This window comes from Mustela putorius, unplaced genomic scaffold, assembly GCF_011764305.1.
Source record: "Mustela putorius furo isolate JIRA1106 unplaced genomic scaffold, ASM1176430v1.1 tig00003869_pilon_pilon_pilon, whole genome shotgun sequence".
NCBI classification, from domain to species: Eukaryota; Metazoa; Chordata; class Mammalia; order Carnivora; family Mustelidae; genus Mustela; species Mustela putorius.
Genome location: NW_025422021.1, coordinates 11,871,697 through 11,892,144, shown reverse-complemented (window position 1 = coordinate 11,892,144; position 20,448 = coordinate 11,871,697). Strand labels below are relative to the sequence as shown.

Sequence of the window (20,448 nt, the reverse complement as noted above, 5' to 3'; positions counted from 1 at the left end):
TTATTTCTTCAGAGTGTTGTTAGTACAATTGGAACATTTTTGTTTAAGGCATTACTTCTTCCCATATCATCTAGGAAATCTTTATCTTTTATTCTTTTTTATTCTTGTAGTTTGTAGTCTGTAAGATCTCTTGTGCTAGGATCTATTCTCTGCTTATAAAAGTTAAGAATACTGTCGTTTATATATTTAGAAAGAAGTTGAGGTATTAAAAAATATACCTTTTATGCCATAAGCAGTTATCATAGATTCTCTAATAAATTTGGTGTAAAGATTCTTTTGATAATAAAATGTCAGCACAATTTGAATATGTGCTGAAAGAGAAAATGAATGACGGTCACTCTTTATATGTTGTTATTTATGTCTCACGTCTTTTTGATGTATTTTCACTTAATAGAGATGAATGCTCATTTTGCCTATGCCATTATGACCAGGAAGTTGTGCCGAAAGTTGATGTAGTATCTGCTGTGCTAAGGAAGCATACCTTGCCCTTATCATTCTCAGCAGTTGCGGGGGGGGGTAGCAGGGGGCATACATTTGGCCCTTTATTAAAGTGTCTGCCCAGGAGTTCCTGAAAAGGTCAGGTTTGTTTTGAGCCATAGCTTCCATTCCTGCTCTGTTCTGGACCATACTGTGGAAATATGAAAAGATTTTTATATTTGAGGCCACACAGTTTGAACCCGTTACCCTACAGTCCTTTAGTTACCATTCAGAATATTGGTTAGAATCGATTTTGTCATGCCTCTATATAATCTTTTTTTTTTTGGTAGAGCTGTATCTCACATCCAGTTTATAAACTGACGGCCTCCTTACAGTTTTAAATTGGAAACAGTTTCATGCAACACGGTGGTGTTCATCATCATTACATTTAAAACTTTGTTTGAGAGATTTACACCCCAGTTTAAAAAGAAATAAATACAGAATCTTTCTTTTCTTTTTCTAACTTCCTGAAAGAAAACAAAAAGACTTCTGAAGAATTCTGACTGTCTGGGCCCACCTGTATATTGTCTTGGTGAGTCTGGGCAATCTTCTTGGGCCTTTCTCCCTTTGCTATTGCAAGATTGGAAATTCTGCTTTTTGTAGCTAGTTGGATGTGCCTGAGAAGGTTCACAGTCAAGAAGAACCTTCCAAAAGATGCAGAAATGGAACACTGGAAGCTAATAAAAACTGTGTTTTTGTAGAGACTGTCATGGGGGAGAGTGGAGGATAGAACATAGACCACCAAAGAATGAAACCACTACCTCAGTCAAGGTACTTACTAGTTTTTCACAAGTTAGTAGGACCTCAGGTCATGGTCTTTTGAGAGCTTGCTGGAGTTCTTTAAATAGAGGTCTGTCTACCTTGACCATGCAACAAGAGAGGGGGTCGTTGCTACATTACAGAAACACAAGTGCTGAGTTGGGGCAACATGACAGTAAATAGTTATATGAGCAGAAATTCTGCATATATGTGGTAGGAAACATTGCCTGAGAATATACAAAGAACAGAGCAAGGGAAGCAGCTAGTGAATCTTGTACTCAGTAGATGGTAAAGAATACAGAGACTCATTTGTATAGCAACAAACTCCCTCCCATTCATTGCCTTTAATGTGGAATTGGGGGCAGTGGTGATGGCCCTTTTACTGAAAAATAATGAGATATTAAACTTAGCAAGTGTTAGATGAGACCAGTAAAATATCTACTGGAGACCTATTTTAGTAGTTCTGTTCTTTAATTTCTGTTCTCTTCTTGAACTGTATTTGATAGTGCCTTAGAAATTTACTTGAATACAAAGGTTTCACATGAAATTCATTGACGAAAAATCTATGGATCTTAAATAAAAATGAATAAGGCAGCATTTTTTTGTTTTGTTTTTTTTTTTACCTGAGATTTTTAGAAGCAAAATGTTCTGGAGCTTGTTTTATTTGTTTTTGTTTTTGTTTTACCTTAATATCATACTAGTAGAGTCAAGACCTAATTAATAAGATTTCACTACACCCTACCCTCAGCCCCAAAATGGTCTGTGAATAGGTTTGGGAAGTTCTTTTTCCTGATGATAAGAAAACTACATAATCAAAAAAAATTATCCGGATGTGGCCCCAAAGTTGAAAGTGTTATTACTTTTTGTAATTCCTTTTCATCTATTGTGATTTTTAACTTGCCTTGTCATTTTGCTTTGAGCAGTGTTTAATTTGACCTTAAGAATATTTACATGTTTGTTACAGATACTTTGGAACAGATTGTTAAGTGGTTAGGCAAGTATAGGAGGATTTTCTGCAGGATCAAAACCATTGTTGTCCAACTTGAAAGTTTTAAAATATCTACAATTTTTAACTTTTTATTATTATTTTTTAAGATTTTATTTGAGAGAGAGAGTGAGCAAGAGTGAACACGAGTCAGGGGCAATGGGAGAGGGAGAAGCAGACTCTCCGTTAAGCAGGGACCCTAACTCCAGGCTCGATCCCAGGACCCCAGGATCATGAACTCAGCTGAAGGAATCTGCTTAACCAGCTGAGACACCCAGACACCCCATTATCTACAATTTTTAAATTTTTATTTATTTATTTAAGATTTTATTTATTTATTTGACAGACAGAAATCACAAGTAGGCAGAGAGGCAGGCAGAGAGAGGAGGAAGCAGGCTCGCCATTGAGCAGAGAGCCTGATGTGGGGCTTGATCCCAGGACCCTGGGATCATAACCTGAGCCGAAGGCAGACGCTTAACTGTCTGAATCACCCAGGTACTCCAGTTAGTTGTCTTTTAGTTTTGTTGATTGTTACTTTTCTGTGCAGAACCTTTATATTTTGATGGAGTCTCAATAGTTTTTGCTTTTGTTCTCCTTGCCTCCAGAGACATATCTAGAAAAAACATGCTATGGCTGATGTTAGAGAAATGACTGCTTATGCTCTCTTCTAGGATTTGTATGGCTTCAAAACTCATATTTAGATCCTTAATCCATTTTGAGTTTATTTTTGTGTACGGTGTTAGAAAGTGCTCTGCTTTCATTCTCTTCCATGTAGCTGTCCAGTTTTCCCAGTGCCATTTGCTGAAGACACTTTTTCCTGTTGTATATTCTTGCCTGCTTTGGAATAGGTTAATTGATCATATAACTGCGGGTTTATTTCTGAACTGTCTGTTCTGTGCTTTTGATTTCTGTGTCTGTTTGGGGGCCACTACTATACTGTTTTGATTACTATAGCTTTGAAAATCTTGAAATTTGGGATTGTGATGCCTTCAGTTTGTCCTTTTCCAAGATTATTTTGACTATTTAGGGTCTTTTCTGGTTCCATACCGATTTTAGGATTGTTTTTCCAATTCTGTGAAAAAAATTACAAGTAGGCAGAGAGAGAGGAGGAAGCAGGCTCCCCCCTGAGCAGAGAGGCCGACGCGGGGCTCGATCCCAGGACCCTGGGATCATGACCTGAGCCAAAGGCAGAGGCTTTAACCCACTGAGCCACCCAGGCGCCCCTATCATTGAAGTTTTTGAGTTTGCACCCCTTTCCCCATTTTTCCCATAAGCCATGTAGTTTTTATTGTGTAATTTTTCATATACAGCATAATGATTTATAGGAATATATAAGTTGTGTAACAGCGGAACTGACTTTACTTCTTGAAAGCCTTTCTACTTTACTCTTGTGTTTCTTGGCTGTACTCACTTCTAGATCCTTATACAATTTATAGTCAAAGAGTTTCTAGAAAATTTACTACTTAAGTGTATTTGCTGATGCTATTTTCTGATAGTATTTGCTATTGAATGCACAACTTGTTGGTCTGATGTTCCAAATAGATCCTAAACTCTTTGAGGAAAAGTGCATGCCTTATAAGTTTACTATGGAACTTACCATGTACTCTACAATCTTTATTCCTGCCATCATTTACATACCTATCTATATACTATTCAGTTAAACATACAGTTGACCTTTGAGCCACATTGGTTTGAACTCCATGAATCCATTTATACATGGATTTTTTTTTTAATAAACATATAATGTATTATTAGCCCCAGGGGTACGGGTCTGTGAATCACCAGGTTTACACACTTCACAGCACTCACCATATCACACACCCTCCCCATTGTCCACAACCCCGCCACCCTCTCCCTACCCCCCTCCCCCCGGTCACCCTCAGTTTGTTTTGTGACAGTAAGAGTCTCTTATGGTTTGTCTCCCTCCCGATCCTATCCTGTTTTATTTATTCTTTTCCTACCCCCCATACCCCCTATGTTGCATCTCCACTTCCTCATGTCAGGGAGATCATATGATAGTTGTCTTTCTCTGAATGACTTATTTCGCTAAGCATAATATCCTCTAGATCCATCCAGGTAGTCACAAATGGCAAGATTTCATTTCTTTGATGGCTGCATCGTATTCCATTGTATGTATATACCACATCTTCTTTATCCATTCATCTGTTGATGGATGTTTGTGTTCTTTCCATAGTTTGGCTATTGTGGACATTGCTGCTATAAACATTCGGGTGCATGTGCTCCTTCGGATCACTACATTTGTATCTTTAGGGTAAATACCCAGTAGTGCAATTGCTGGGTCGTAAGGTAGCTCTATTTTCAACTTTTTGAGGAACCTCCATGCTGTTTTCTGGAGTGGTTGCACCAGCTTGCATTCCCACCAACAGTGTAGGAGGATTCCCCTTTCTCTGCATCCTTGCCTGAATCTGTCATTTCCTGACTTGTTAATTTTAGAAATTCTGACTGGTGTGAGGTGGTATCTCATTGTGGTTTTGATTCGTACATCACTAATGCCGAGTGATTTGGAGCACTTTTTCATGTGTCTGTTGGCCATCTAGATGTCTTCTTTGCAGAAATGTCTGTTCATGTCCTCTGGCCATTTCTTGATTGGATTATTTGCTCTTTGGGTGTTGAGTTTGATAAGTTCTTTATAGACTTTGGATACTAGCCCTTTATCTGATATGTCGTATGCAAATATCTTCTCCCATTCTGTCAGTTGTCTTTGGTTTTGTTAACTGTTTCCTTTGCTTTGCAAAAGCTTTTGATCTTGATGAAGTCCCAGTAGTTCGTTTTTGCCCTTGCTTCCCTTGCCTTTGGTGATGTTCCTAAGAAGTTGTTGCTGCGACTGAAGTCACTGAAGTCGGAGAGGTTGCTGCCTGTGTTCTCCTCAAGGATTTTGATGGATTTCCTTTCTCACATTGAGGTCTTTCATCCATTTTGAGTCTAAAATTTTCCTGGGATCGAGCCCTGCATCGTGCTCTCTGCTCGTCAGGGAGCCTGCTTCCTCCTCTCTCTCTCTCCTTACCTGCCTCTCTGCCTACTTGTTATCTCTGTCAAATAAATAAATAAAATCTTAACAACAACAAAAAAATGCTTGGTAGAATTACCCTGGGAAGCCATCTGGCCCTGGGCATTTGTTTGTTTGGAGATTTTTGATGACTGTTTCAATCTCCTTACTGGTTATGGGTCTGTTCAGGTTTTCTATTTCTTCCGGTTCTGTTGTGGCAGTTTGTTATGTCTCTAGGAATGTATCCATTTCTTCCAGATTGTCAAATTTGTTGGCATGGAGTTCCTTATAATATGTTCTTACAATTGTTTGTATTTCTTTGTTGTTAGTTGTCATCTCTCCTCTTTCATTCATGATTTTATTTATTTGGGTTCTTTTTTCTTTTTTTTTAAGTCTGGCCAGGGGTTTATCAATCTTAATAATTTTTTCAAAGAACTAGCTCCTAGTTTTGTTGATTTGTTCTGTTGGGTTTTTTGGTTTCTATTTCACTGATTTCTTCTCTGATCTTTCTCTTCTGCTGGGCTTAGGCTTTCTTTGTTCTTTCTTCAGCTCCCTTAGGTGTATGGTTAGGTTGTATATTTGAGACCTTTTTGTTTCTTGAGAAAGGCTTGTATCGCTATATATTTTCCTCTCAGGACTGCCTTTGCTGTGTCCCACAGATTTTGAACTGTTGTGTTTTCATTATCATTTGTTTCCATGAATTTTTTCAATTCTTTGATTTCCTGGTTGACCCATTCATTCTTTAGAAGGATGCTGTTTAGTCTCCATGTATTTGGGTTCTTTCCATATTTCCTCTTGTAATTGAGTTCTAGCTTCAGAGCATTGTGGTCTGAAAATACTCAGGGAATGATCCCAGTCTTTTGATACCAGTTGAGACCTGGTTTATGACCCAGGATGTGATCTGTTCTGGAGAATCTTCCATGTGCACTAGAGAAGAATGTGTATTCTTTTGCTTTGGAATGGAATGTTCTGAGTATATCTGTGATGTCCATCTGGTCCATTGTTTCATTTAAGGCCTGTATTTCCTTGTTGATCTTTTGCTTGGGTGATCTGTCCATTTCAGTGAGGGGAGTGTTAAAGTCCCCTACTATTATTGTTATTATTGCCAATGTCTTTCCTTGATTTTGTTATTAAATGGTTTATATAGTTGGCTGCTCCCACATTAGGGGCATAGATATTTAAAATTGTTAGATTTTCTTGTTGGCCAGACCCTTTGAGTATGATATAGTATCCTTCCTCATCTCTTATTATATAGTCTTTGGCTTAAAATCTAATTGATCTGATATAAGGATTGCCACCCCAGCTTTCTTTTGATGTCCGTTAGCATGGTAAATTGTTTTCTACCCCCTTACTTTAAATCTGGAGGTGTCTTTCGGTCTAAAATGAGTTTCTTGTAGGCAGCATATTAATGGCTTTTGTTTTTTTATCTATTCTGATACCCTGTGTCTTTTGATTGGGGCATTTAGCCCATTAACATTCAGGGTAACTATTGAGAGATATGAATTTAGTGCCATTGTATTGCCTGTAAGGTGACTGTTACTGTATATTGTCTCTGTTCCTTTCTGATCTACTACTTTTAGGGTGTCTCTTTGCTTAGAGGACCCCTTTCAGTATTTCCTGTAGAGCTGATTTGGTGTTTGCAAATTCTTTCAGTTTTTGTTTGTCCTGGAAGCTTTTTTTCTCTCCTTCTATTTTCAACAATAGCCTAGCTGGATATAGTATTCTTGGCTGCATGTTTTTCTCGTTTAGTGCTCTGAATATATCATGCCAGTTCTTTCTGGCCTGCCAGGTCTCTGTGGATAAGTCTGCTGCCAGTCTAATATTTTTACCATTGTATGTTACAGACTTTTTGTCCCGGGCTGCTTTCAGGATTTTCTCTTTGTCGCTAAGACTTGTAAATTTTACTGTTAGGTGACGGGGTGTGGACCTATTCTTATTAATTTTGCAGGGGTTCTCTGCTCCTCCTGCATTTTGATGCTTGTTCTCTTTGCCATATTAGGGAAATTCTCTACAATAATTCTTTCCAATATACCTTCTACTCCCTTCTTTCTTCTTCTTCTGGAATCCCAATTATTCTAATGTTGTTTTGTCCTATGGTGTCACTTATTTCTTGAATTCTCCCCTCGTGGTCCTGTAGTTGTTTGTCTCTCTTTTGCTCAGCTGCTTTATTCTCTGTCATTTGGTCTTCTATATCACTAATTATTTCTTCTGCCTCATTTATCCTAGCAGTAAGAGCCTCCATTTTTTATTGCACCTCATTAATAGCTTTTTTAATTTCAACTTGGTTAGATTTTAGTTCTTTTATTTCTCCAGAAAGGGCTTTTATTTCTCCGGACAGGGTTTCTCTAATACCTTCCATGCCTTTATCGAGCCCGGCTAGAACCTTGAGAATTGTCATTCTGAATTCTAGATCATTCTGAACTCATGACCTATTACCCATGTCTGTATTGATTAGGTCCCTAGCCTTCAGTACTGCCTCTTGTTCTTTTTTTTGTGGTGAGTTTTTCCACCTTGTCATTTTGTCCAGATAAGAATATATGAAGGAGCAAATAAAATACTTAAAGGGTGGCAAGTACCCCAGGAAAATGTGCTTTAACCAAATCAGAAGAGACCCCAAATCATGGAGGGGGCGGGGGAGAAAGGAGTAAAAAGAAGTTCAAAAAAAGATTAAAAAAAAAAAAAAAAAGAAAAAATATAAAAAAGAAAAAAATATATATATATATATTAGACTGGTGCCTAGAACAGGGTCACCCACTTAATTTTGGGAGTATTTTGGTCTCCTAGAAGAAAGTACCTCCCAAAATTTTAAAGAATGAAAAACATATATAAGGGTAAACACAATGAAGGGATGGAATATGACTATAAAGATGGAAAAAATATATATTTTTAAAAATTTCTTAAAAATTGATAAAAAGTTGATAAGGTAAGTTGATTGGGAGAATAGAGAAAAAGAAGGTGGAGAGAGTTTTCTCAGGCTGAAGACTAGAAGAAGCGCGGTGCCAGATTTAGGGCATATTTTGATCTATTAGAAGAAGTTGTACCCCAAATTTTTTAGAAGAAAAAATTCTATGTGTATACAAAAAATAAAGTTAGATACAATGAAGGATAAACTATGACTATAATAATGAAGTTTCAAAAAAGATTAGTTTTTTTAATGAAAGGTATTGTTAAGATAAACTTAGTTAAAAAATGTTAAAAGAGGAAAGGGTAAAAGTTTTTAAAAATTTAGCATAAGAAAAAAAATAAAATTAGGGGTGCCTGGGTGGCTCAGTGGGTTAAACCTCTGCCTTCGGCTTAGGTCATGATCTCAGGATCCTGGGATCGAGTCCCGCATCGGGCTCTCTGCTCAACGGAGAGCCTGCTTCCTCCTCTCTTCCTCTCTCCCCCTGCCTCTCTGCCTGCCTCTCTGCCTGCTTGTGATCTCTCTCTCTGTCAAATAAATAAATAAATAAAATCTTTTAAAAATAAATAAATAAAATAAAATTTTTAAAAAATTAACCAACTTTGCAAGATTAAAGAATCATGGGGAGAAAGCCATAAATTCCACGCTTTGCTTTCTCCTTCTCTGGAATTCCGCTGTTCTTGGTAAGTGAACTTGGTCTTCGCTGGTTTCCTGTTGGTCTTCTGGGGAAGGTTCCTGTTGTAGTGATTCTCAAGTGCGTTTGCCTGAGGCAGAATTGTACCGCCCTTACCAGGGGCTGGGCTAAGTAATCCCCTTGGGTTCGCTTTTGGGAGCTTTTGTTTTCTGAACACTTTAGGTAGAGTTCCAGAGGTCAGGAATGAAAATGGCAGCCTCCCAGTCTCCAGCCCGGAGGAGCCGAGAGCTCGGGGCCCTATTCCTCAGTGTGCCCTCAGAGAAAAGCACTCCATCACTCCTGTCTCCCTGACCACGGCTGTTCTCTGAGCTCACCCAGCCTGTGACCAAGCGTCTCTGTCTCTGGCACACAGCTCCGCCTGGAGTCTCTGAACCCTGCAGATCCTTGAGCTCTTCTGGGGACCCCACTCACAGAGCAGTGGCCTGTGCCACGGATTACGATTCAAGGTGACCCCGAGCTGAGAGCTCACTCCTCAACTCTGTCTCTGTAGCCAGCTTCCCCGCTCTAATAACCTGCGAGCTCTGCGACACTCAGACACCCCCCATTTTTCTGTGACCCTGCGTGACCTGAGGCCACACTGTCGCCATGTGGGCTTCATCCCGGCATAGCCTCTGGAACAATGTCCCTCAGTGGAGCAGACTTTTAAAAGTCTTGATTTTGTGCTCCCTTGCTCCGCTGCTTGCCAGGAGCCGGCCCATCCCCCCAAAGTCTGTCTTCCCATTGCTTTGGATTCACTTCTCTGCCGGTCCTACCTTTCAGAAAATGGTCAGTCTGTTTCTAGAATTGTTGCTCTTCTCTTCGATCTCCTGTTGTATTTGTAGGTGTTCTGAATGGTTTGATAAGCTATCTAGCTGATCTCCTGCTACCTGATGTCGTCTCAGCCTGCTACTTTACCATCTTGACTCCTTCCTCCTATACATGGATTTTTAAAAATATATAAATACAGTATAATACTGGTAAATGTGTTTTTTTCCTTATGATTTTCTTAATATTTTTTCTCTCACTTATTTTTTTTTAAGATTTTATTTATTTATTTGACAGAGATCACAAGTAGGCAGAGAGGCAGGCAGAGAGAGAGAAAGGAATAAACAGAATCCCTGTTGAGCAGAGAGCCTGATGTGAGGCTCCATCCCAGGACCCTGGGATCATGACCTGAGCCAAAGGCAGAGGCTTTAACCCACTGAGCCACCCAGGCGCCCCTCTCTCGCTTATTTTAAGAATACAGTATACAGTGGCGTCTGGGTGGCTCAGTTTGTTAATCAGCACTTCATTTTGGCTCAGGGTTGAGAGGTCAAGCCCCATATCAGACTCCATGCTGGGTGTGGAGCCTGCTAGAGTTTCTCTCTCTCTCTCTCTCCGTCCCTTTGCTCCAACTTCTCTCTCTCCTCTTTTCCTTCTCTAAAAAGGTACAATAAAATAAAATACAGTATATAATTCATATAACCTACAAAATATTTGTTGCTCAGCTATTTATATTATTGGTAATGTTTCTGGTCAATAGTAGGCTATTGGCAATTAAGTTTCTGTGGAGTCAAAAATTGCACACGGAGTTTTGACTATACAGGGGTTTGGTCATCCATTTGGAAAGGATAAAGTTTCAGTCAGATTCACAATATGCCTAAATCATAGTTTTAAATTTAATTTAACACAGATTTGGAGACTCAGGATATATTCTGTTAGAACTAATACTGATTTTGGCATGTCCCTTTTGCCTTTTCACTCTTTTGTTCTTTAACTGCCATTTCTTTCTGAATCATTTTTTTCTTCTTTTTTTTCTGAGCACATAATAGGAAAAGGACACAAAAACTAAATTTCACTTGTAAAATAATGACAACATTAGAAGTGGGAATTTTTTTCCCAACCTTGGAGCTTTCTAAGCTTCCTTCCAAGTCATTTTTCCTAAAACATAGTTTATTTATAGTAGATGTCATTTGATATTCAGGCAGAGATTATATTACCATTAAAAATAGTCATAAATCACTCTCTGGCATTTCATGTTATTGTGGTACCTTGCTTCATTCAGATGTTTTCTTGAAAAGTGATGTAGCTTAGTCAGTTCAGTGACTGCCTGCGCTCCGGTCATGATCCCCCAGGGCCCTGGTATTGAGTATTCATTAGGCTCCCTACTTGGCAGGAAGTCTGCTCCACCCTCACTCTCTTTCCCTGCTTGTGTGCTCGTGCGTGCTCTCTCTCTCTCTCTCTCTCTCTGTCTATCTCACTCTGTTGCTTGCTCTTAAATAAGTAAAATTTAAGGAAAAAAGCGGTATATGAACTAAATAATGGTCATTTGAAATACATTTAATACAGTGGGGAGAATACGCTTATTTGTTAAACCAACTGCAATGTATTTATCATGGGAAAGAATCTCATTGCAAAAAAATGTAAGTTGGAACTGATAAATAAAGCTTTGTTAATCTCGTAAATCATGGTAATCAAAGTATTACTATGTTTATGTGAAATTTTGCTTGCCTATTGTCGCTCTCGGCCCGCAAGAACGACTCGGAGACTCACGTAGCGGCGAACCTTCTTCTTTAATCGCTTTTTTCTTCCTCTCTCTACCCTCGGCGCATGCGTTTTTATACAGGCAGTGTTACCCAATCACAATGCAGTGCTCATGCACCTCCCGCGAGAGTGGACCTAAATGAACAGCCAATCATATTCAGTCCCTTACAGCTCTTAGAGTAGGCCTCCTGTACTGGCTCCCGACATCTCCCCCTTTTTTATTTATTTATAATGGCTGAGATCGTGCCTGTCTTAGGTTGCCAATCCTCAGCACACATGCTTACCTGTCATCGGGTACTCTCCCTGGTCGAAGAGCCCCTGTCTTAGGTTGCTATGGTGTGGGATCAGTCTTACCCGTCTTTGACTACCGATCTAGTATACTTAGCCATATCTGGGTTGAGGTACCAGCTTCAAGAGCCACCATGGCTTGAACCATGAGGTGTTATTGTCATTGATTGCAACGGACACGGCCACACACCCAACGTAACATTAGTACGTTAGCTGTGATTAAGAGAACAGCCATGGCACCAAGTCCGGCCCACTGTTTGAGGAATGAAACAGATTGCTGTAACATTTTTTTCCACTCACTAACAGGTGCAATAGTTACTTTGGTAGAATTTATGGATATAATTTGAGCTCGTAATTGCCTAGTTAAATTTTGAAATTGACGGTTCCAGGTACCATTAAGCATTCTTCTCAATTGTCGAGACAGATTGGCCGCTACTGACAAGTTATTGTAAACTAGGGGAGTAACACCAAGTCCCGCCATATTATGTATACATCCTGTTGAGATTATAGATTCTAAGACATCTATTTGTTCCTGTACTAGATCAACTCTTTGATTTACAATAAGGATCCCGGCATGCAAATGTCCATTAATTTGTTCTTGCGTAGCCAATGCTTCAGCGACCATTCCTGTGACGTTGTTGAGTGCAGCTGCTGTCTGTACCGAGGTTGTCAACGCCACTGCAGCAGCAGTAGCAGCGGCGGCGGATGCTGCAATAGCTGCAATAATGTCTGCTGTTATTCCAAAGTCTCGTTTATGTAGAAGCAGCACCGGCAGGTTGTCGGGGTTCACCTGTACTGGCATCGGGATATACGTCGGTATCTTGGCTATTACTGCCGAGTCTCCCACCGTGGCGTTCCAACATTCTGATAGCAGACAATTCTGGGACTCACAAGAGAGACTAGATGACTTGTTAATAGTAGAAGCATTAAAAACTATGAAGAGAAAGGGAGCTCTAACACAGACGGGCATTGGTGAGTAACTTATGTGCTTAGCTGAGGTGCAATTGCAAGTAACATTTGTTTCAAATCGAGAGCCTACGTGATAGTTGTATAGTTGTATGTACAGTTACGCCATGTAGACCCATTAATAAAGTGAAGGCTTTCCAAGCCTGTACATGCCTGTGCAGCATTGCAGAGCAGCCACCTATCTAGAAGGTGAGCTGACGCGCCTTGCGCCGGGTCTTGGTAAGTATAATTATAGCCAAAAAAGGTGGAGTTAGAGTAAGTGGGGATTTTAGGACTGAATGAGAATCCTGTTCCCATCCAAACTCCTGAGAGGCTACTATGGCAGCCACTCGTGCGGTGCAGCTCGCACAATAGCAGGCCTTGGTGCAGCAAGGTTTATACGGAGGAGGCCCCTCGTAAGGTGGCGCTGTTGGGGCTGGGCGCATGGGCACAGGATCTAAGTTATCTATCACTTCCGTCTCTGTTTGTAACTGCGCCATAGCTCCTTCTTTCGCTTTTAATTTCAGCTGCGCCATAACTTCCCCCTGCATTTTGAGCTGCGCCATAGCCTTCTTTAGCTTTTCCTCCTTTTTTGCAAGCTCCTTTTGCATCTTGCTCACCTTTTGGCTTTTGGGCGATTTCCCTCCTCTGCTCCTTTCCACAAACCAGGGAGTCGTTTGTCCCACTTCTCTCAAAAACAAACGAGCTGTTTTATTTTTTAAAGGAGTACCAATTGCTTTAAGGATATCAGAAAGCGGCCCCAGCACTTTATATGTGGCCATCTCGTTTCCCATACCGGAAAGCTTTACTCTCGTCCTTATCCTTGGAACTTTGCAGCCATCTCGTTTCCCATCCCGGAAAGCTTTCTACGCTCGTCCTCGACTTGAGGAACTTTCCCTGTCACTAGACAGAAATAGGTGCACTCTTTACCTGATCGTCGCCGACTCCGTGCGTCTCTCACGATGAGAATCCCGGGTTTCGGCACCACTTGTCGCTCTCGGCCCGCAAGAACGACTCGGAGACTCACGTAGCGGCGAACCTTCTTCTTTAATCGCTTTTTTCTTCCTCTCTCTACCCTCGGCGCATGTGTTTTTATACAGGCAGTGTTACTCAAATCACAATGCAGTGCTCATGCACCTCCCGCGAGAGTGGACCTAAATGAACAGCCAGTCATATTCAGTCCCTTACAGCTCTTAGAGTAGGCCTCCTGTACTGGCTCCCGACAGCCTATTATGTGATCTCATGTTTAGAGTTACTCATTATGAATTTATTCCTTCAGTTTAAGTTTGATTACCTGCTACCCACCCACCCATCTCAGGTTTGTACTATATATAAGTAGGTGTTGCAGTTTGTATATATTTACATACCCATTCTGTGCTTCAACTGGCAATAGTAGTCTTGGGTTCAGATTAACAATTGGACTCATGAGACAAAATAGACTTTACTCAACACTGACTTTATTTTCCTTTATGAAAGGAGACAGGACAGGAACAGCATAGCTTGTACAACAATATAGTAGAGATCTCATGATTTCCACACAGAGCTTGCATATGTCCCAGGTATCTCATACTTGTTATATTCATGATCCTGAGGAACATGACTGTGTGATGAAGCCTTTACCTCAGGTCCCTTCACCTTCCCGTCTCCTCCCCCTTCACCTTTTATACCTTATTCCCATTCTCCAGTGCAACAGCATCTTAACTGGTACTGGAAAAACAATCTTGGCAGTGAACTGCAAATCCTGGATAAAGTACATAGGAACTTCAGCCAGACTGTCATTTATCTTATAATTAGTACACTCCTATAAATTCTGAGTTAAGAGTTTCAAGAATGATTTGGCCAACTGCTAGGTCCTCAGGTGCTTCTTCGGCTAAAGGAAAGGCTATAAACCAAGTGTTAACCCTTTGAGTTAAGGTCTGCAATCAACCAGCAGTCAGTACAAAGATGGATGTTCTATGTCCTCTGATTTTTTTCTTTAATCCTGGAAAATACTAATATATTATACAGAAGTGGTTGAAGTTGTATCACCAAGCAAGTGTTCATTACGCAGCTTCAACAAGTAAGTCATGGCCAGTCTCATTTTACCTATGCCCCGGCCTGTTCTCCCTTTCTTATAATTTTGAAGGATATTCTAGGATAACATTTTATTGATAAATATTTCATTATTGGTCTGTAAAAAAATGATTCTTAAAAAAATCATAATCATAATGTACACAAACATATATTCCTAAATGTTCCTGTCAGTGTTAATGTTGTTTTTTTAATGATTTAATTTGAATACATTGGGGTTGTGTGAATTTTTTGTTTGTTTTAAATAAATTTCTGCTGCCATCTCTTTTGTTAGTTTAGATTTATTTGTTGAACAAGCTAGGTCATTTGTCCTGTAGTATTTTCCATTATTGCACACATTAGATCATACTGATTGCATCTTTGTTACATAATGTGTTCTTTCTTTGAACACATTATGTAACATATGTTACATATGACTTTGTAGTTAAGTCTAGAAAGTGGATCAGATGCAGCTTGGATGGATTTATATATTTATTTATTTAGTGGTTTTTAAAGATTTTATTTATTTATTTACTTATTTGACAGAGAGAGAGAGAGAGATCACAAGTAGGCAGAGAGGCAGGAAGAGTGGGAAGGGGACGCAGGCTCCCTGGGACCCTGAGATCATGGCCTGAGCTGAAGGCAGAAGCTTAACCCACTGAGCCACCCACGCAACCTGGATGTATTTTTTTGACAGGAGCAAGTGTCATGTATGAAAGGTAGTTTTTGTGCTCTGTAGGTCCTCTTGGTGTCAGTGCCTCATTATGAGTTACAAAATGATGATATCCTAACCTTAATTTCTACTTCATTTATTCCTGTAATACTTTTGATAAAAGAGCATATTCCTTTCATTTACTGTTTGGTTAGCTTGTATGGGGTACAGTTTGTACAAAGAAAAGTGTGTAAATTCTTCATATTTTATTTGCAAATATCATTATGAACTGATGGATTCGGATATATTTGATGTGTTCCAATTTATTATACTTATCCGTATATCAGTGTCCCATCTTTGGCTTGATTTCACTTTAACTCCACCATAGTTTGATTTTGAATACCTTTTGATGAGTCAGGCTCCATTCAGTTCATCTTATCTTTCCCCAGTTCCTGTTGTATCATACCTGGTTAATTTCACTTAAATATATTAGTTGCCTAGTCCTTAAAGCATTTGAGTTTTGGGATCCCTTTAAAAATGATTACCTACTTAACCCAAAATAAAATTTCAGTTTGAAATTACTTTTTGTAGCGTAGTATTGTAACACAGTTATTAACCATTAGCAAATGACTGCCCTCTTTGGTAATTCTGCTCTTCAACTAAGCTAAATTTTTAATCATTAGAGGAATGCTCAGGTATTGAAACAAGCCAGTGCCAGTGCCAGTCATGTTTCTTATTTTCCAAATTCATGCGGAGTATTGTGTATGTGTGTTACTTCTCTCCCACAGTTATCCCTCTATTCTTGATAATAGAAAAAGTCAAAAACCGCAAGAAGATTTGATCTGGGACTCTTAAAATTCTCTCCTTCTTAGAAACTCATTTAAATGTTTCCTAAAATCAGCTTAGTACTTTAGACTTACCTGTTACTTTTCCAGAATTCTTTGGCATAATAGATACAACTTTGATCCATTAATTCAGAGATCTGGATTCTGATCCTAAGTCTTGACTCCTTCCCTGTACCCCTCAGTTCAGATAGCTGGATGAGCAAGTGTTAAATACTGGACTTAGTGAGAATCTGCTGCAAACCTAAATTTCCACTTACAGAGTTTATCTAAAAAGTCCTGACCAAAACATTTTTTGTTTCTTATTAAAGCTAAGAAAGAAGAAAAGAAAAGACATAAGTCGTCATCATCATCTTCCTCCTCATCCAGTGACTCAGATAGCTCAAGTGATTCTCAGTCCTCTTCTGATACTTCTGACTCAGAAAGTGCTTCTGAAGAGAAATCAAAAAAAAGAAAAAAGAAACATAGGAAAAATTCCCGAAAACACAAGAAAGAAAAGAAGAAGCGAAAGAAAAGCAAGAAAAGGTCTTAATTTTAAATTCTTTTATAGTACTAGCTTTATATCCTAATTCCCTTTAGTTTATAAGTAAATCTTTTGGGATTTTGGATCAACTGTATGGCAATATTAAAATAGTGAGAAATATTTCCTGTCAATAAGTATAAGACCATTTTGTTTCTAGAGTCTATAGATTAAATTTAGGTACATTTCATTTCCATTTTCAACAAAGCCATTCAGTTCTTTTTGTCTGAACTCATTGAAATGATGCTTTTGGTTTTATAAGTTTATGTTTCATAGCAGGAATATATAGGATTAATGAGAGTTATAGGAAACCAGCTACTGTTCTCTTTATTTTTTATAGCAGTCTCTCTCGCTTTTTTTTTTGTCCTTTATTATTTTTTTTGTCCTTTATTCCCTTTGTTGCTATGAAAGTACAAGGGTAAAAGTAAATACTGTCAGTATATTTACTTTTCTGTTTTGTCTGAAATAATTTTTGTACTAGAACTTGATGCCTATTGCCTTTAAAGCAACTAATTTCTTTGCCTACATTTTAAAATATTTTAAATTTATTTGAGTATATTGCCTATGAAGTTCATATTTTAGATCCATTTAATTGGAAAATACTTTCTGAGAATGTGATCATGGAAACGATTGATTTTGGTTTGGGGTTGGTTGGCTGGTTTATCAGAAGAATGAAGGAGGATTTTCTGTATATTATCGCATCCTTGAAGGGGGTGGGCAGGATGGCTCCTATATTGTGACATCTTACAAAGAAAAGAAATAGCAACAGTTGGTTGAGGTAGGCACATAATAACCAAGTGGAATTTTTTTTATGTTTTCTGTTAAGTGCATCTAGTGAAAGTGAGACTGAAAATCTTGAAGCACAACCCCAGTCTACTGTCCGTCCAGAAGAGATCCCTCCTATACCTGAAAATAGATTCCTAATGAGAAAAAGCCCTCCTAAAGCTGATGAAAAAGAAAGGAAAAACAGAGAGAGAGAGAGAGACAGAGAGTGGTATGTTAACGTCTCTATCTTGTAGAGTGCCCTACACTCTTTAAAATAGAACTTTTTTTCTTTAAGTCTTCCCATCCAAGTACTAACCAGGCCCAACCCTGCTTAGCTTCCAAGATCAGACGAGATCGGGCGCGTTCAGGGTGGTATGGCCGTAGACTTTTTTTAAGTCTTTAAGCAAGATTTAATTGGTGACCTTGTCCTAAGACTGAAATCTTTTTTTTTTTTTTTGTAGGATAATGTTAGCAAAGCTCCTTTTTCTTAACTACATAGCTAAAAAGATACACTGACTTAATTCAAACAGATTTGAGTTAAAGTTACTTTTTTTAAAAAAAAGCACTGTAAAAAGATGTGTTGTGGCATTTCAAACCAATTCCATTTAAAACAAGCTGTCTTACTGTGTAATCTGTATGTATTAAACTTTTAAATTTAAAAGTTTAAACTTAAAACTTTAAAAACCCTTATTTTTCAGTTATCTAATAGAGCAAAAATGCTATTTTTAAAAAATGCCTAATTCATTGTATTGTTATGAAAATTGATATTGTGTTCAAGGTCTTTGAAAATTTTTCTACATAAATTCACATAAGTAGTATTAGTAGGCTATTGGTTCTTTTTTTTTAAGATTTTATTTATTGGGGTGGCTGGGTGGTTCAGTGGGTTAAAGCCTCTGCCTTCGGCTAAGCCTCTCTCACATCAGGCTCTCTGCTCAGCAGGGATACTGTTGACTCCTTTCTCTCTCTCTGCCTGCCTCTCTGCCTACTTGTGATCTCTGTCAAATAAATAAATATTTATTTATTTAATAGAGATCGGTAGGCAGAGAGGCAGGCCGAGAGACGGGGGAAGCAGGCTCCTTGCTTGCGGAGCAGAGATCCCGATGCGGGGCTTGATCCCAGGACCCTGGGATCATGACCTGAGCCAAAGGCAGAGGCTTTAACCCACTGAGCCACCCAGGTGCCCCGGCTACTGGTTCTTTATAAATCATTTTAATAATTATGTCCAAAAACAAAAATATTTTGAGGTCATTTTCTTATTTATGTTTAAAATGTTATAAAAGTAATAAAATTCTGAATATCTCCCCTATACTTTCACAATACAGTAAAAATATAAAAATAAGTCTTAGTTTAAAAAAATATATTTACTTGAATTGTGGGTAATATCAATAGATTGGATTGAGTTCATTTTTCCTCAAGTATTAGGAAAGGATATTTTTAAGGAAATAAATATTACAGAGAAAATATTTAAACTACTTTAGAATGAACTTTTCAAACATAATTTACATGGATATTGTTTGTGCTAATTAAATATTAACTGGTTATTTTTTGAAAATTTTCCCTTTTTGGTGTAAGCCAGGATATAAATGTTTTTGCTAATTCACACCTGCTTGTGTCTACTTTATTATGATTAATTACTCTTTCCTGTAGTTGTTTTAACAGTGAACAGTTGCTTATAGGATTATAAGATACTTTGGAATATGATACAGTTTTTTTGTTTTGTTCTTTAAAGATTTTATTTATTTTAGAGAAAGTGTTGTGCAAGCAGGGGGAGGGGCAGAGAGAGAGAGAATCTCAAGCAGATTCCCCTTGGAGCACAGAGCCTGACAAGGGGTTGATCCCAGGACCCTAAGATCATGACCTGAGCTGAAATCAAGAGTCAGAGGCTCAACCCTTCTGAGCTACCAAGATGCCCCAGAATAAGATAGTTTTAAAATTATTCTCTTAGTGGCATACAGCCTATGCTGATTTTCCTTAACACTGTCAAGTTAATTTCATCTTAAAAATGGTTACTTAACAGTGTTTCTCAGCACACAGCTGGCATTTGGGGGCAGAGTAGTTCTTCAGTCTCGTGCATAGCAAGATTTTAGCATTCCTAACTCATGGTTCTAAGTACCAGTAGCACTTGCAAGTCATGAACGGTTGAAAAATGCTCCTATACTTTCCCAGATACTACTAGGAGTTGATAACATTGAAAACCACTGATTATATATAAGCCTTAAATTTATTAGTTTAGATCAGTAAAGCTGTATTCTCCAGATTTGTTTAATGAAGTTGTTTTAATTTAAATTTAATTCATTAATATATAGTATATTTTATTAGTTTCAGAGGTAGAGTCTACTGATTCATCATTTGCATACAACACCCAGTGCTCATGACATCAAATGCCCTCCTTAAGTCCATCACCCAGTTGCCCCATCCCTCCAGCAACCCTCATGCTTTGTCTTCCTCTCTGATTTCGTCTGATTTTATTCTTCTCTCTCCCCTACTATGGTCATCTGTCTTGTTTCTTAACCTTCATGCATGAGTGATACCATGTAATTGTCTTTCTCTTGTCTTTCTCTGACTGATTTATTTCATTTAGCATAATCTAGTCCCATTGTTAAAAATGGAAAATTTCATATTTTTTGATGACTGAGTGTGTGTGTGTGTATGTTTGTTTTAATTTTCCCTTTGCTTCCTTCTAGTAATCCACCTAACTCTCAGCCTGCTTCATACCAGAGGCGACTTTTAGTTACTAGGTCTGGCAGGAAGATTAAAGGAAGAGGACCAAGGGTAGGTGATTCTTTTCCTAGAAATCTTAATAATACTTTATTTATTGTAAATAATTTTAGATTGTTTCTTAAATATTGTTTTACATAAGTAACTAAAATTTAGAGTAGATATGGGTATTGAATTACACGTTCTCTCTATAGTAACTTCTTAGTGTAGGTACTTCAAAACTGAAAATACATAGGATGTTAGTATATTTTAAATGTACATGGTGTAAAATGAGATCATTGTCTTTCTTGTGCCTCCTTGTTAATTCCTGACCACTATATCTCTAATCTTGCTAAAAATTAAT

General features: G+C 38.4%; 1 protein-coding gene across 8 annotated transcripts in view; it reads left to right on the top strand.

Annotated features, from left to right (window-relative positions):
• PPIG (peptidylprolyl isomerase G) overlaps positions 1-20,448 on the top strand; it is a 54,582-nt gene that overhangs the window by 29,611 nt on the left and 4,523 nt on the right. For all 8 annotated transcript variants that reach the window (XM_004744027.3, XM_004744030.3, XM_013052049.2 and 5 more), the window contains 3 exons: positions 16,414-16,627; positions 17,449-17,616; positions 20,072-20,159. In XM_004744027.3, coding sequence (XP_004744084.1) covers positions 16,414-16,627; positions 17,449-17,616; positions 20,072-20,159 — 470 coding nt within the window. The remainder of the gene's footprint in view (positions 1-16,413; positions 16,628-17,448; positions 17,617-20,071; positions 20,160-20,448) is intronic.